The sequence below is a fragment of the Sinohyriopsis cumingii genome, chromosome 16, assembly GCF_028554795.1.
Source record: "Sinohyriopsis cumingii isolate HCF-2022 chromosome 16, ASM2855479v2, whole genome shotgun sequence".
NCBI classification, from domain to species: Eukaryota; Metazoa; Mollusca; class Bivalvia; order Unionida; family Unionidae; genus Sinohyriopsis; species Sinohyriopsis cumingii.
This window is the reverse complement of record NC_142976.1, coordinates 35057173-35076270: the sequence shown is the minus strand read 5'-3', so window position 1 is coordinate 35076270 and position 19098 is coordinate 35057173. Positions and strand designations below refer to the sequence as shown.

General features: G+C 36.0%; 1 protein-coding gene across 2 annotated transcripts in view; it reads right to left on the bottom strand.

Annotated features, from left to right (window-relative positions):
- The window catches only part of LOC149780198 (choline transporter-like protein 2), a 136984-nt gene that overhangs the window by 9631 nt on the left and 108255 nt on the right, over positions 1-19098 (bottom strand). For both annotated transcript variants that reach the window (XM_089936951.1, XM_089936952.1), the window contains exons 18-22: positions 18214-18283; positions 14068-14141; positions 11712-11782; positions 6371-6459; positions 4654-4738 (exon numbers count right to left, since the gene is read on the bottom strand). In XM_089936951.1, the coding sequence (XP_089793077.1) occupies positions 4654-4738; positions 6371-6459; positions 11712-11782; positions 14068-14141; positions 18214-18283 (389 nt within the window). The remainder of the gene's footprint in view (positions 1-4653; positions 4739-6370; positions 6460-11711; positions 11783-14067; positions 14142-18213; positions 18284-19098) is intronic.

Below are 19098 nucleotides of genomic sequence, written 5' to 3'. Positions count from 1 at the left end.
AGTGAATTCAAACTGCAAACTTGTATGCTTTTAAGTGAATTCATACTGCAACCTTGTATGCTTCTAAGTGAATTCATACTGCAACCTTGTATGCTTTTAACCCTTTACCTCATACAACCGTCTTTGGACACCTCTACAAAAGTCGCATCGAAGCGACTTTTGACGCTTCTACAAAAGTCCCATAGAAGCGCCTTTTGACGTCTGCTGTAAACATCAGCCATTTTAAGCCGGTTTTCATAGCGCCACCTTCGGGGAAAACCCCTTATTAGATACTACATTCATTTCTGTGAATGACAATTACGTCAGATCACGTGGTCACTGTTTATGTACTGGTCGATATCTGCTATTTAAAGTAACTGGGTCGTAATCTCCACTCTCCAAAATGGCGGTCGCGGATTTCATTCAGTACTTATGAAGTTTTCATGATTAGAATCACAACTATGAAAGATTCAATAACCTAGGTAAAGGCTCTGATATTGATAAAGGCTGCAATTAGTTTTTATAAATTATCAAATTTAGATGACTTAGTGATGTAGACACAGATGAAAAACTTGTAAATTTCGAGTATGAGAAATGGCAGCTCTACGGTTGGTCACACGGCCTCACTGACATGACGGTGAACAAATTCTCTCCAGATTTTAAAGCACATAACAAATTCTTCCGTGATAAATAATTACACAGCTATAACAATCGGACTTTACTCTTAAATTGTTCCACATGTAATAGATGTGTACCAAAAATGTAAAATGGTTAAAATTGCTGTTAAACGTAACATACACTACATTGCTTAATAGTTCACAGGCAAGCTATGCGTATGCGGTCGACTAGGTAACCTGTGTTCTATGTATAGCGAGCTGCACTTTGTCACTATGCTCTATGAGGTAAAGGGTTAAGTGAATTCATACTGCAACCATGTATGCTTCTAAGTGAATTCATACTGCAAACTTGTATGCTTTTAAGTGAATTCATACTGCAACCTCGTATGCTTTTAAGTGAATTCATACTGCAACCTTGTATGCTTTTAAGTGAATTCATACTGCAACCTTGTATGCTTTTAAGTGAATTCATACTGCTTTTAAGTGAATTCATACTGCTTTTAAGTGAATGCTTTTAAGTGAATTCATACTGCTTTTAAGTGAATTCATACTGCAACCATGTACACTTCTATTGTATTTTCACTAAAGGCAGACTATATAGTGACATAAAACAGTTCAGAACATTAGACAAGGAAGGTTGAATTGCTTTATTTTTTTGCAAAGCAGGATAAAATACACCTGACATTTGTGTGGATTTCTTTGCATAAGAAACATTAACAAATTCCAATTTGAAAGTTGACAATGATCTACTCTATAATAGCTTATACTACACATTTCCTAAAAATAAACAAACAAAAGAAATTGGAGAGCTACTTAACACACACACACACACACGACAGCTTTTCATAGTGAGCAGGAGATGATCTAGTAATATGGGGGGGAGGTGTAATAAACAAGTAGGTGAAATAAACAAGTAGGTGAGTGGTCTGTATTCTAAGCAGTTCCAGGGCATAGTTTCAACCACATAAATGTAAAGAAAACTGTAAGAAACATTTGAGTTGTTTTGCATTCATTTTTAGGGGTGGGTGGATGTATGTACACCCCCTGGGGTGGTGGGTGGGGCATCTGTCCCTATGGAGACTTCTTTCTCATAGTCCTGAACATCATATATGAATGCAAGCTATAACTGGTGCTTTGATTTTGTTTTCTTTGTCACCCAACAGCTAAATTAATTAGAGAACATCCATATTGTGAATGCTGTGGCATTTTATGGTTCATGTATTATTTCTGATGTTATACAACACTTTGGTTCAAAACTATAATAATGTAGATGGACACAGACAACTACATACATTCCCATTAACAGTAATGGTAACAGTTTACAAAATTACTCTACTTCTGTGGTAAGAAGGGCAAAAAACACATACATCCTATGTATGACATATCCAAGTGTAAACTTTAAAAATAATGCAAAACATATTTCTGAGAAAAAGAACTGTAAGTGCATCCACCCATTACTGCATTCAATTCAGGCTTCTACCCCCAGATGCAAGTGACTTTCTGGTAGTCATTTTCAGCTAATTAGCAACCTCTGATTTCTCAAATAGGGTATTTAATATAATATCTCATACAGGGTATTTAATATAATATCTCATACAGGGTATTTAATATAATATCTCGTATAGGTTGGTGCTGTTGTTTACTAAACAATTAGCTTTATAGGAACATATGATGATGTAAATATTTTGTTAGCGCGTCCATGGCCCAAGCAGCTGGATCTATGAATCAAGAAGCAAAAGAGGGCAGTTTTGTTTCAACCATGTCACACAAAATAATGTATCACTAGTTAGCTCCAAAGTGCACACATCCAATGAAAGACCATTTGGTGAATGGACCATCTAGTACAAATGGTCTGACCTTATTTATAGTCTGAATTGAAACGTGATGTTGAGTTGGGAACACTAACACATGAATTTCCAAATTAGAATGTGCTGGTCACATGACTGGGATCTTCCCTGCTTCAGTAGGTAGGGTATAACCATCATGAAGTTGTGTGACATAATTAAGATAACTTTCTTGTACATTTGGTTTTTCCAGAAGCAAAATTAGCGCATTGATTATAGCTTTCATTTTGAGAATTTGGACGTGTAGAGACATATCCTCCAATTCCCAACATGCAGCTGGCATTCTGAAGGCCTGGCAAGAAACACATGCTGCTGGCAGCCTCATAGCCTCAGGCAACAAACACATGCCACTAGCAGTCTCAAAGCCTGGCAACAAACACATGCCACTGTCAGTCTCAAAGCCTGGCAACACACACATGCCACTGTCAGTCTCAAAGCCTGGCAACAAACACATGCCACTAGCAGTCTCAAAGCCTGGCAACAGGTGGGCTTCCCAACCATGCATGCTGGTGTCAGTACATAGTGTAACTTCTAGTTGCAGCATTTCCAGAGGAATCCATGTCGTGAGCCAACTGTAGTTTTGCAACTGACCCAAGACAGATTGATATACCTTGTCCATGATTCTGATCTTCAGATCAAGTGAAATGGAAAAGGGGAATCATTCAGCTAGAAATATCATTTGTTAAGGGTATATGAAAAGATGTCCCACTGGTATCAGGGCCACTGTGCAATGAATAATCTGAGAAACTGCAAAAACTCTCTTCTCATGAACCACTTCCTTTTGGAAGTTTGATGATATGCATCATTTCTATAGAGGTAGTTGTACGAGTCTGAAATTGGTTTTAAATTAGATAACGAGGATGATACACTGGGATGGACGGAGGTCCAGATTTCCTGTTCACTAGAGAAATGAACTGATGTAGAAGGGATAATAAATTATCCCTGCCCTTGACAAGAATGGAACTTGACATCATCCAGATACGCCACCACTGATATGGGTAAAGTTGACTGGAACAGTGTGAAAATGCAGTTTGCAAAAGGTTCTGTGGAAAGAAAATCAATGGAATTTCTGTGATGCCAGATGAATAGGAATATGTAAGTATCCATTGGTCAGATCGAGACTAATGGCAAACTCATCCCTTCAGATGGAAAATCAAATTGAATGAGCTCTCTCCATCGTGAACTTTAGCAAAACTTTGGCCAGAGTAAGCTGCTTGCTTTTGGTGTACAGAAGAGCCTTGAACCCCAGAGACAGTCTGCTGCATTGTTTTGGCCTTTTGTGGCTGTGATGGGACTGTCATAGCTAGCAGAGAGGAGAAAAAGGGAGAGGGTTGAATAAATTAAATATGAATCCCCCATCCCTGATAAGCCTGCCTCTTTAAATAAATGGGATGACGTTTTTCATCTTTGTTGAAGGGCTGCATTTGGGAAGTTGTAAGCTTATATTCCTAATGTTACTGTGATTAGGAAATGTTTTTGAAGGAGAAATCTCCTTGCTGACTGTAGACTGGATGAAGCCTGTTTTTCTACAAGGAAGATTCTTAGGAAAAAGCCTTGCACCCTCTTTCCACATGGAAGAGTCTTTAGAGAAAGTTCACCCTTCTTCATGTCATGATTTTTCTAGGCTTGTTATTGAAAACAATCACTCTGACACTCAAGATGACCCCATAGAGACTGGCTAAGATTTCTCACCTGTGCATGGTTATGGAGGAAAGCTACAGTACAAGCTCTACAATTACTATTACGCAACTTACAATTGGTCACTTCCAGTGTTTGACCATGTTATGCAACTTACAATTCGTCGCTTCCAGTGCTTGCCATGTCATGCAACTTACAATTGGTTGCTTCCAGTGTTTGCCCATGCAAAATATTCATATCTAAGCTGATCAAGTGAGATTACTCACAGATAACAGTGAAAAACATGACCTCTGAGATGGTGAATTACAGTATGAATAAAATTTGAAAAGAAATTGGAATTTATAAAAGTCTGATTCATTGTGTCTGAATATATAATACTGATGCATGGATGTCAGAGAAGACACCAAGTAGTTCTAACACGGGTGTGTGATAAGTAAAAATACAGATTCAACATCTGTATCAAATGCCAGACCAACTATGTAAGATTAAAGGGATATATTATAAAAGCTCTAAATTTTGATATTATATATAAATATATCTAGAATTCATAATTCATAATGATGTATACAACTTACAAAAGCAGAGGAAGAGAGTATCAATTGCCATCTCGTATACATTGAAGAAACAGGAGGCAATAAGGTAGGTTCCAACGATTATAACCTGAAAGAAGAAATATGTTCATATCACATTAAAGTTTTATCAATCTGTGTTGAAACAGCTATTTAATGAAGTGTAGAAAGGAAATGTGTCAATTATTACAAAACAATAGTGCTGTGTCAATCTGTGTAGAAACAACTATTATAACAAAGAAAGGAAAGGAAATGTGTCCATCATTTCATTATGTAACAAGAGTACCTTGTCAATCTGTGCAGAAACAGCTATTTAATTACCATTAAGTATGGAAAGGAAATGTGTCAGTTAGTCTATAACATAACAAGAGTGCTATGTCAATCTGTACAAAAACAGCTATTTAATTACCATTAAGTATGGAAAGGAAATGTGTTAAATATTCTACTACATAAGAAGAGTGCTGTGGCAATCTGTAGAAACAGCTATTTAATTACTGGTACATATGGAAAGGAAATGTGTCAATCATTCCTTTATTCTAACAAGAGTACTGTGTTAATCTGTGTAGAAACAGTCATTTAATTACTGGTATATATGGAAAGGAAATGTGTCAGTCATTCCTTTATTGTAACAAGTGTACTGTGTTAATCTGTGTAGAAACAGTCATTTAATTACTGGTACATATGGAAAGGAAATGTGTCAGTCATTCCTTTATTGTAACAAGAGTACTGTGTTAATCTGTGTAGAAACAGTCATTTAATTACTGGTACATATGGAAAGGAAATGTGTCAGTCATTCCTTTATTGTAACAAGTGTACTGTGTTAATCTGTGTAGAAACAGTCATTTAATTACTGGTACATATGGAAAGGAAATGTGTCAGTCATTCCTTTATTGTAACAAGTGTACTGTGTTAATCTGTGTAGAAACAGTCATTTAATTACTGGTACATATGGAAAGGAAATGTGTCAGTCATTCCTTTATTGTAACAAGAGTACTGTGTTAATCTGTGTAGAAACAGTCATTTAATTACAGGTACATATGGAAAGGAAATGTGTCAGTCATTCCTTTATTGTAACAAGTGTACTGTGTTAATCTGTGTAGAAACAGTCATTTAATTACTGGTACATATGGAAAGGAAATGTGTCAGTCATTCCTTTATTGTAACAAGTGTACTGTGTTAATCTGTGTAGAAACAGTCATTTAATTACTGGTACATATGGAAAGAAATGTGTCAGTCATTCCATTACGTAAATAGCACATTATATGCCCATCCTGTGTTTAATAGTTCTGAATGAAGGCACTAGTAAGTCATGATTGTTGTTGTTATAGGGTTTAATGCCATTTTTTCAGCACAAGATAGGCTATACATGGCAGCCAGTATAAATGGCTGAGGAAGAACCCGGAGTCACATCTTAAGACTCGTACGGGTCAGTGTGGTGCATCAGGCCTATCTGACATGTCTGAGTCTACAGTGTATGGTTGGATGGATATATGGATGTACAGATACATGGACACCAAAAGTTATGACTCACTTATGCCAAGACAGGCTTGACAAAAAGAAGACTGACAATTAGATTGGTTTGACAAAAAAGTCAAGTTAATTAGATCATGATGATGTGTTCAGAATAAATTGTGCATGCTGTATCCAATTTGTAATTTCATCAATTTTTACAGGTAACATTGACAATATCACTTTTTTAATAATGAGTTCGTGAAATACTTACAATGACAGGTGTCAAGAAGTAGTTCAATTTGGGAACATAGTCTGCAAAGAATGGGATTTTTTGCTGGAACCCATAATAAGCTGCAACACCTGGTTAAAAGAATATTTCAAATGTAAGACTGCTTTTAACAGATCAGTTATAACTCATGTTCTATGATTAAATTAATTTCTGTGGCTATCAAATTTCATTGGTGGGCAAAGAATTTTGCAGCAAATTATATTTCTCTGAGAATAGTTACCCAATGTTGGAAAAGCAACTCAGATACCACTCAGATCCAGCAATCACAGAAAGACCAAACAAATGTTTTCCTTCCTATCTACATACCATATGGACAAAGGAAACTAGCCTCAAACCTGTCCATTCTCTTCCCTTACCACCAATAGGTGACTTGGTTATCCATTCTCTTCCCTTACCATCACTAGGTGGCTTGGCTGTCCATTCTCCTCCTTTACCATCACTTGGTAGCTTGGTTGTCCAATATTCTCTTCCCTTACTATCACTAGGTGGCTTGGTTGTCCATTCTCTTCCCTTACTATCACTAGGTGGCTTGGTTGTCCATTCTCTTCCCTTACCATCAATAAATGGCCAGTTTGTTTACTCAGTTTTGGCATGTCTAATACCTCAACAAGAATGCTTGCATTTGCAGGAGTTGGAGAGTGTTTTATAGAAATATTATTGGGTAAGAATACTCTGAGAAATATAATTCACTATTTGTTCTTTTTAATAAATTCCCCAATCACATTGACTTTTGGAAAATAAGTAACAGGAGGAGGAAATGCTGAGAATTCTATCTATACTACAGACACCATTCAAGGGAAGAGAACATTATCTCTACCACAGACACCATTCAAGGGAAGAGAACATTACCGTTACTACAGACACCATTCAAGGGAAGAGAACATTACTTCTACTACAGACACCATTCAAGGGAAAAGAACATTACCTCTACTACAGACACCATTCAAGGGAAGAGAACATTACCTCTACTACAGACACCCTTTGTCACGGAACAAGGCAAGAAAATAATTTGGTATGCCTTAAGATCAGTCTGGTTAATTAACTTCATACTTCATAGATGCATAAAGTGTTACCTAGGGTGGTACATTTATTTTTGTTTTGTGTGACTGAACAATACATGCATCTCGTCACAGGTCGCTCATGGCGAGATACTCGTATAGCACAGTGTGCACAGGTAATTTACCCCTGATTGTGTGCATTTTTTCCTCCTGTATTTACAGGAAGCTAATTGTGTTCTATGCAACACAGTGATCACCTGGATCAAGTCATGGAGTGTCAACACTCTTACTTCGAACTACAGCCTTATGGCTGTCTGTATGTCTGGATGGATCAATAGATCAGCTAGAAGAACCAGGATGGTGAGGCTATTATCCACAGTGTGGCAGTGAAGTCATTTCAACTGACAGTATGTTTCATGCTGGGAATTGTTGAATAGGGACATATCATTTTGGAAAAGTACAATTAATTATGACATAAATTCTCAACTCCTGGATAAGGACCATAACATTGTGTAATGTATACAAGGACACGTGCTTGTGTGATGTATACAAGGACACATGGTTGTGTAATGTATACAAGGACACGTGATTGTGTAATGTATACAAGGACACATGGTTGTGTAATGTATACAAGGACACATGATTGTGCAATGTATACAAGGACACGTGGTTGTGTAATGTATACAAGGACACGTGGTTGTGTAATGTATACAAGGACACGTGGTTGTGTAATGTATACAAGGACACGTGATTGTGTAATGTATACAAGGACACATGATTGTGTAATGTATACAAGGACACATGGTTGTGTAATGTACACAAGGACACGAGGTTGTGTAATGTATACAAGGACACATGGTTGTGTAATGTACACAAGGACACGAGGTTGTGTAATGTATACAAGGACACATGGTTGTGTAATGTACACAAGGACACGTGGTTGTGTAATGTATACAAGGACACATGGTTGTGTAATGTACACAAGGATACGTGGTTGTGTAATGTATACAAGGACACGTGGTTGTGTAATGTACACAAGGACACGTGGTTGTGTAATGTATACAAGGACACATGGTTGTGTAATGTATACAAGGACACATGATTGTGTAATGTATACAAGGACACGAGGTTGTGTAATGTATACAAGGACACATGATTGTGTAATGTACACAAGGACACGTGGTTGTGTAATGTATACAAGGACACGTGATTGTGTAATGTACACAAGGACACGTGGTTGTGTAATGTACACAAGGACACGTGGTTGTGTAATGTATACAAGGACACATGGTTGTGTAATGTATACAAGGACACATGATTGTGTAATGTATACAAGGACACGTGGTTGTGTAATGTATACAAGGACACATGATTGTGTAATGTATACAAGGACACGTGGTTGTGTAATGTATACAAGGACACGTGATTGTGTAATGTATACAAGGACACATGATTGTGTAATGTATACAAGGACACATGATTGTGTAATGTATACAAGGACACGAGGTTGTGTAATGTATACAAGGACACGTGGTTGTGTAATGTACACAAGGACACAAAGTTGTGTAATGTATACAAGGACACGTGGTTGTGTAATGTACACAAGGACACGAAGTTGTGTAATGTATACAAGGACACGTGGTTGTGTAATGTACACAAGGACACGAGGTTGTGTAATGTATACAAGGATATGTGGTTGTGTAATGTATACAAGGACACATGGTTTTGTAATGTATACAAGGACACGTGGTTGTGTAATGTATACAAAGACACCTGGTTGTGTAATGTATACAAGGACACATGGTTGTGTAATGTATACAAGGACACGTGGTTGTGTAATGTAACACATGGTTATTTGAACCATACTTAATTTACTTTGTGGCATTTGGTTGTGTGAACCATACATATGAACCACTTATTTTTCATTGGTATTATATGGTTGTGTGAACCAATTATTTTTCATTGGTATTATATGGTTGTGTGAACCACTTATATTTCATTGGTATTATATGGCTGTGTGAACCACTTATCTTTCATTGGTATTATATGGCTGTGTGAACCACTTATTTTTCATTGGTATTATATGTCTGTGCAAACCACTTATTTTTCATTGGTATTATATGGTTGTGTGAACCGCTTATTTTTCATTGGTATTATATGGCTGTGCGAACCAATTATTTTTCATTGGTATTATATGGCTGTGTGAACCACTTATTTTTCATTGGTATTATATGGCTGTGCAAACCACTTATTTTTCATTGGTATTATATGGCTGTGTGAACCACTTATTTTTCATTGGTATTATATAGTTGTGTGAAACATACTTATTTTATTTTGCATCATACGATTCTGTGAATCATACTCATGTCAGTTCATTTGTCTCATATGATTCCGTAGATCATATTCTTTTCATTGTGCATATTGTGAATGTGAGAACCATACTCAAATTCTTGTTATACATATCTGAATCTGTAACATGTTCTAGTAGTAGTGTATTATATGTAGTGGGTGGATCTGTGAATCAATCTGTGTATGTGTTGTAGTGAATATTTATTATTTTTTTTGGTTTCTTTCATAAACTTTCATACCTTAACATTGTGTTATCATTCAATCCAAGCATCCATTTGGTTTCAATCTTGTTACATCCTTCAAGGGATGAATGTCAAGCATCCTACGACAACTATAGACACCATTAAAGGGATGAATGTCAAACATCCTACCTCTTCTACAGACACATTCAAGGAAAGAATGCCAAGCATACTACCTCTACTATATACACCCAATGGAAGGATGTCAAGCATCCTACCTCTACTATATACACCCTTCAAGGGATGAATGTCAAGCATACTACCTCAACTACAGACAACTTGAAGGGAAGAATGTCATGCATCCTACCTCTACTACAGAAACTGTTCAATGGAAAATGTCAAGCATCCTACCTCAACTATGGACAACATTCAAGGGAAGAGCATCCTACCTCTACCACAGATACCCTTCAAGGGAAGACCATCCTACCTCAACTACACACACCATTCAAGAGAAGGATGTCAAGCATTCCATCTCTACTACAGACACCCAAAGGAAGAATGTAAAGCATCCTACCTTAACTACAGACACCCAAGGGAAGAATGTCAAGCATCCTACCTCTACTACAGACACCCTTCAAGGTAAGAGCATCCTACCTCTACTACAGAAAACCATTCAAAGGAAGAATGTCAAGCATCCTACCTCTACTACAGACAATCTTCAAGGGAGGGCATCCTACCTTGACTACAGACACCCTTCAAGCAAGGGCAACATACCTCGACTACAGACACCCTTCTAAGTACTTTTAATGTATTCAAGCAAGCTTTTTATTATATATTTTATATTCACAATAGGATGTTCATCCTGTGGGCATCAGGAGAATAGTATACTAGAATAGTTAGTTGTAAGTGTGTCTGTAAATAATAATTTATATGACTGGATGACGATAATGACAAGTTTTGTAAAGCACAGTCATCCAAAATTGCCCCTTCTTAGCAGAACTGAGACCCTTCTCAAAATATTGACTCAACCAGCACCCTAGCATGCTTTTGGTTAAAGCTAGTCATGACCACCAAGTGGTTACCATGGTTACGCTTCAATGCTACAGAACTAACATTACAACAGCCTAATACTTTGATTGGAATCATATGCAGTAGTTATGACACTTAGATATGGAATGCTGGTTTTAAAATTTACAATATTTAACAAAGAAAACTCAATGTGATTAAAATCATATCTCCACTGTCCTACATGAAGATGTGACAGTGACCACTTAGGGGTCTTGTTCTGATGACCTTTAAATTACCAATGGAAATGCAGCTTTCAGAAATTTTAAAGTGATTAAAATATTTTGGCATACATTGATGCTTTTCAGTCATACTGTTCTGTCTCCCAAACGCAAAGATTTAAGACTTCATCCAATTGGGCTGATGGCTGATAAAATTAACAATTATGGTAATAACATGGGTCACCTGAACATGACCACTAAGCGGTCGCTATCAGATCTTCAAGTAGATGGTGGAGAGTGATTTGAATCCGACTGAAGAAAACTATAATAATACTGAACAGGAACTGAATATTCATTTCATTCAATTTTTAGCAATGCTGTGTAGCAAGTCAGATCTAGACTGATATACAAAATTCAAAGCGTCCCAGAGAAAACTATAATTTAGTGCTGGGCTAATGAAAAAAGTCCAAGTTCATTTCTTCAAATGATATTTTGACTCCTAAAAGAAATTATATGTAATCCGCTTTGAATTATACATTCTCTCTCTCTTCTGGTATGCAAAGTGATTTACCTAGTGCCATAGTCACCATCATCTTACTAAGAAACAGAACAAAATCTGTCACTTTGTCCAGTACAAAGACTCTGAAATGTAAAATAAAATTATTAAATAGTTCAAAACATATAAAATGTCAGTTCATACACAATTAACCATATCTATATGTTACTACATACACAACTGATCTTGCCCACACATCAGCATATGCACAACTGACCATACCTACACATCAACCAACACACAACTGAACATGTCTACACATCATCAGAAAAAAAAGTGACCATACCTTCACATCAGCACATATACAACTGACTATACCTACTCATCAACACATAATACAAATGACCATGCCTACTCCTCAGCACATACACAGATGACCATGCCTACTAATCACTAACATCCATAAATGACCATGAATACTCATCAGTACATACACAAATGACCATGAATACTCATCAGCACATACACAAATGACCATGCCTATTAATCAGTACATATACAAATGACCATGAATACTCATCAGCACATACACAAATGACCATGAATACTCATTAGCACATACACAAATGACCATACCTACTCAACAGTACATACACAAATGACCATGAATACTCATCAGCACATACACAAATGACCATGCCTATTAATCAGTACATACACAAATGACCATGAATACTCATCAGCACATACACTAATAACCATGCCTACTCAACAGTACATACACAAATGACCATGAATACTCATCAGTACATACACAAATAACCATGCCTACTCATCAGTACATATACAAATGACCATGAATACTCATCAGCACATACACTAATAACCATGCCTACTCAACAGTACATACACAAATGACCATGAATACTCATCAGTACATATACAAATGACCATGAATACTCATCAGTATATACACAAATGACCATGAATACTCATTAGCACATACACAAATGACCATGCCTATTAATCAGTACATATACAAATGACCATGAATACTCATCAGCACATACACAAATGACCATGAATACTCATTAGCACATATGCAAATGACCATACCTACTCAACAGTACATACACAAATGACCATGAATACTCATCAGCACATACACAAATGACCATGAATACTCATTAGCACATACGCAAATGACCATACCTACTCAACAGTACATACACAAATGACCATGAATACTCATCAGCACATACACAAATGACCATGCCTATTAATCAGTACATATACAAATGACTATACCTACTCATAAACACATATACAAATGACCATGCCTACTCATCAGTACATGAGCAAATGACAAAGCCTACTCATCAGCACACAAACAAATGACCATGCCTACTGCACATACACAAATGACCATGCTTACTGCACATACGCAAAGTACCATGCCTAGTGCACATTCACATTAGGCATTGTATGAAATGACAGCCATTCTATGTTGATACTTATCCCATGTGAATTCATGCAGTTTAGTGCAGAAGACAGTTAGACAGAAATATCTGACAGACTGACAGTGTGTCTGTATACCGTGTAATGCTCACACCTACCTGACAGACTGACAGTGTCTGTATACCCTGTAATGCTCACACCTACCTGACAGACTGTATACCCTGTAATGCTCACACCTATCTGACAGACTGACAGTGTGTCTGTATACCATGTAATGCTCACACCTATCTGACAGACTGACAGTGTGTCTGTATACCATGCTCACACCTACCTGACAGACTGACAGTGTCTGTATACCATGCTCACATCTATGGCAGTGAAAGTATTGGTCACCGGTCCATTAGTATTGGCATGTCATGTGTTGATCAATATGTTAATTTATTGTTCTGACATATCAATCAACTTCACATTATCTCAATACCTACTGACAACAGATAGGCTATTAATGAACTCAATCACCTACTGTTTTATAAAGTAGGTTGCACAACAAAACATGTAGCATGTATTAAATTTTGGAACTACTAGACCTTTTTAGATACAAAACAGGTAGCAGGAATAGATGAGTAAAAACAATTCTTTGTGGATATGTCATATTTTTTAATGTAAGCAATGCTTGATTGAATCAATTAGCTCAATTGTGAGTGGTTACTAGTGTTCCTCACTTGCTGCATGGTTTCTAAAAGTATATATTTTGAGATCACCATCTGTTTTGCACAGGGAATTCCTGATGTAATAAAAAATGTTTAGATAAATGTGACCGTAACAAAGCACTCATTACCTTTTTTGGTACTTTGTAATCACTCAGCCATGAAATTCCAATTAACATAAATATTCATGAAGAATAGGAAGGTTAAATACATAAGACAATCTGGTACTTTTCATACTTCATGAAGGACATAAGAAATATCCTCACCTGACAACATTTCTCATTATCAAGAAAAAGGCATCCTTGGCTGATGAACAGAAATTTTTTCCATAGACAGCAATCTGAAAAACATTGAAATCAATATTTAAATTCATTTGACCCTGCAACTACTTCTGGGAACTACATGTTTTTTATACTGTTCAATATATTTTTGGTGTGGTGTGCATTGTTTGTTGATACGCATTACAATTTAGAAATGCACATAGTGCAAAATTTAAACACCATCAATAGTAGTTTAAACTATACCATATGTACGCACATACTAGTCAGATCCAACTTCAAATAGCACAGACCATGTAATAGGATAATGTGTTGGCAGATAAGGTACAAGTTTTTTTTGGCTTATTTACTGTATTAGTCCTAACAAATTGCATAGACCCAGATCTGCTGACACATGGTGCAATGACAAATCTGGGTCTATGCAGTTTTGAATCTAGCTTGGAATTTTACATGAATATATATATATATATATGGTACATTTAGGAAAACCCAAACCCATGGTACCACAGATCTGAGGTGCAATTTTTGCAATTAACCTAATGCTAATTAATATTAGCAGTAATTAAGACTGATATGAACATCTAAGTATGATGGTTTTCACCGAGATCCTTTAAATAAAAGGATAATATGGCTCAGTTATGCACAAAATGGATATATTTCTTTGAAATATTTTTGATTTTTAAACCAACCTTCTGCATCTCCATGCACACATTTGTATACATTTCCAATCCGAGTGAATAGCTTGGCCAATGTTAATCTGGACATACCTGAGTCCCGGTCACCTGGACGTTTGCTGATGTTAATCCAGCCATATCTTAGTCCAGGTCACCTGGATGTTTGCTTTGCTAATGTTAATCTGGCCATATCTTAGTCCAGGTCACCTGGATGTTTGCTTTGCTAATGTTACTCTGGATATATCTTAGTCCAGGTATTACTACTATATGGTCTTAAAATTAGTTAAAAAAACAGAGTGAGAAACAAAAAGCTTTAATTTATTTCCTTAGAATACAAAGTGAAAATGTACAAATAAATCCCAAATAATCCTTTAATTTCTAACACAAGTCATAAAAAATAAGGTTCTAAATAAACTTTAGTGGTGGGGCCCCACGTGGCCAAGTGGTCTAAAGCGCTCTCCATTACGGATTACTGTCATCTCACCTCTGTCTGCATGGGTTCCAGTCTAGGATTTGGCCAATGTGGGTATGTGAGAAAGCTTGCCAGTAGCTTCTCATGGGTCAGTGGTTCTTCCCGTGGTTTTCCTGGGTTCTTCCTCCACCATTAATACTGGCCACCACGCACAGCCTATCGTGTGCTGAATCATGGTGTTAAACCCCACAACAACAACAAAACTTAAGTGGTATCCCAAATAATTTCCAAACTGAAGGTGCTGATGTGCCTGAATGGCTGGTAGTCTCTAATGTACTAATGGCCTGAACTGTAATGATGTTTCAACAGTCTTTTGATGAATCACAGTAATATAATCTAAGGTTTGCTTGTTTGAATTCACTATAATTCTCAGTCAATGTCTCTTTCCAGGAATATTACTGAGCACTTTGTATTTCCAGGGAAGAATAATTTGAATTAAATAAATTCCAGACCAAATCAAACAATGAATATAATAATGATTCTGCCTTGAGATCTTATAACATGAATACATAATTCTTCCAGTAAACAAGATTGTCTTAAAATCCCAAAGACACAAGAATAACCCAGATGAGAGCCAAAAGTTCAATTTTAGAAAAATCTTATGTTATAATCAGATGGTCTGTTATTAAAATTATAATAAAGAATATGATAAACAAAACGCATTTGACTCAGACCGTGACAAATATGTTTACTTCTATTGATAATGATCCTAATGTTAAACCCACTCTCATAGAGAAAATAATAGCTATGCATTAGTTGTTTACAGAATTTGAAAAAAACGATTTTGGTGAAGTGGACAATGAACTTGATTTTGGAAAAGTTCAGCAACAACATTCAATTTTACATAACCCACAGCATATAATAAATTAAAAAATGGACTAACAAACAATGTAAAATAAATGTACTTAACAAAGGTTATCTGGATGTTTGTTTTGCTAAATGTTAATCCAGCCGTATGTAAGTCCATGTCACCTGGACATTTACTTTCCTAATGTTAATCTAGCCATATCTGTGTCAAGGTCACCTGGATGTTTGCTATTGTTGGTGGCACTTTATAGTTTAGTATTTTGCATGGGGTCAGATCAACAGCAAAAAAAAAGTTTCCTTGGTTTTTCTCACTGGTTATAATGGTTATTTACAAAAGACCTTGTCCATCTTAGGTACTGGTTTAGTATGTGTTACAGAGCAATACAGCTAAATGGCTTTACTTCAGATGTGCACATACAAGTAAACTGCTAGCTCCACTTGGTATTTTTCATTTCCTGAACCTCAGAAATAAATTATTAAAAAGAGAGCAAATAACTTCTTTTTACATTTTCATTCATTGCACTTTTAGCAGCTGGTTTTATCTTACCGGAAAAAGGAATTTACCCTATTTTAATAATTGCTAAAAGTATTGTACTTTAGACTGATTCAGGCTGATTTTCTGAACACATGGGAGCTGTAATTGTGGTTAGCTGTGTGCTTAGGTCAGGCAATTTCCACAAGTACAATATCCAAAGAAATTTCAGCCACAGCACATGCAAGTAACATAGAGGTATGCAAATATTATGTAAACTGTGCATGTTGTAAATGCAAACAACTTCCTCTTTCACCTGTCACTCTCTGAAGTTCAAAATATCCATACAGCACCCCCATAATCCGGCCATATCTTAGTCCAGGTCACCTGGATGTTTCATGATTACAGTGAACCCACACATGGTTCTAATTTTTTGGTGAATGAAGCAGTTTGTGCTTCTATGTTTGAAACTGTTTGGTCAGCTTCAGACACTTTCCTAAGCAACTGTTTAGTGACATGGGTCAAACCTATGGCATTTCCCAGCCCAAAACAGCTTCATCCAGTATCCCAGCATGCATTTGGATAAATCTAGTCAAAATTATGTTGAGGTATTTTTAGGTTCAACATTCATGGCACAGAATAACCATTAGCCAGTCTATTTAGGTAGTGCTCTATCTACAGTTATTATGAACTTCTGACAGAGGAACTTGTATAAGGTGAAGTTGTTTGCATTTGCAACAAGCGCAGTGAAGAGAATGTTGTCATACTTCTATGCTACTTTCATGTATTGTGACTGAAATTTCTGTACAGGTGGTCATTATGGAACCTATGCTGTATCAAAGCAGACAGCTGATGCAATAACAGCTGTCATTGAAAAATGAGCCTAAACTAACTTTCACAGTTATTAGAAAATTGAAAATGAAGTTTGACAGATTAGACAGTGCCACTTTCTAAAAGTGCAACAAATGAATAAAAAATATATAAAATGTAAAAAAAAGGTTATTGGCTTGTTTTTGTTGCAATTTACCTTTGAAGACCAGGGAGTGAAAATTACCAAATGGAACTAGCAGGTATAGACACGAGGCAAGGCCAACTGTGTACTCTATAAACCAAATTACACCCATAATCATCCACCAGAAAAAAGGAAATTAAAAGTTAAAAAGTATTTTTTTTACAATACCCAAGATATATGTCTATTTTAAATAACTAGGATAACATGTGAAAAAATCCAGGAAAATTATTTTTCTTTATCAAACCCTGTGCAATATGCAAAGCTGTATAGTGCAACCTTACTTAGAAAAGGAATGAGCATGATAGACAGTTTGTATAGTGATTCAGGAGACTGGTTTAAAAATTCTAAATATATATTAAGGAAAATAATAGTTTTCATGATGATTATCTGTATATTTAGATACTGGCTGGGGTACAAGCTGCAGAGAGTAATAAACTACAGCATCTGACAATAATTTTTTAACAATGGACGATTGATTTATCAATATAAATATACAGTAATAGGAAACGTGTAAACACATATAATTTTAGAACAAACAGTCTGCAGGTAAACCAAGATATAACATACTGAAATTGTATATAAATCTGACTTGAAAATATTTAAGGCAGTAAGAATAATATCAGTCGACTATTACGATACAGACTGCTTACAAAAGTGTAATCAAAGCTCATTTTTTGTTAATTTGTTGACATCTTACCATGATATAAGCATTTCTTGTGATGAATCGCAGAATCTTCTCCAGGCAGTACATGCAACATTTCAGGCACCTGTAAAAATAAATAGTATATATATATATATATATATGTTTCATATGTATGGTGTATCAGTGATAAACCACGAGATGTATACATGTTTCATTAAAAGGAAACAAGGCATGCCAAGTTTCTTTTTAATGAAAAATTTCTATGAGTAGTATAATATTGATACTGTGTAAATACCATACGTATCTTTTATTTATATCACATTCAAATACATATATTTGCCCTTTGAAAGGAGTTATGATTTACTATAGGCAACTGTGTATTGACCAAGTGAATGAACTCCTCACATCGCTGCCTAGTGTGTCCACTACAAAATGTAGTTCTATGCCTTTTGTGACTATTCACAGTCACCTTTGCATACTGACAAGTTCATTATTTTCTTTTTTGAGAATTTATTTACCTTCACATTGATCAAATCAATATAATATCCACTTATGATTTAAACTTGAAAGATGGTTTTAATGAAGAAAGTAGAATGCTATAAACACATGGTTAGCTATGCCATTCACAAGAACGCTCAAGCATTCATGTACCGGTACATGGAAATTTATGTGGAACAGAAACTAAGCAAAATGCCAAACCAACAAAAGGTAATTAAAATATTTTAATATATGTACAGTTGATCTAAGTGATTATTCTGCTTTAATAACAGTACTTCCAACCGTAAAACTCTCTCTCTCACTTTGATCAGTTTGACTTTAAAACTCTCTCTCTCTTTCTCTCTCTTTGGTCAGTCTGACTTTAACTTTTACCATCATTTATAAGTCAAGAGACATCGCGGGATGACAGAAGTGAAAATCCTCTAAGTTCGTCGATTTTCA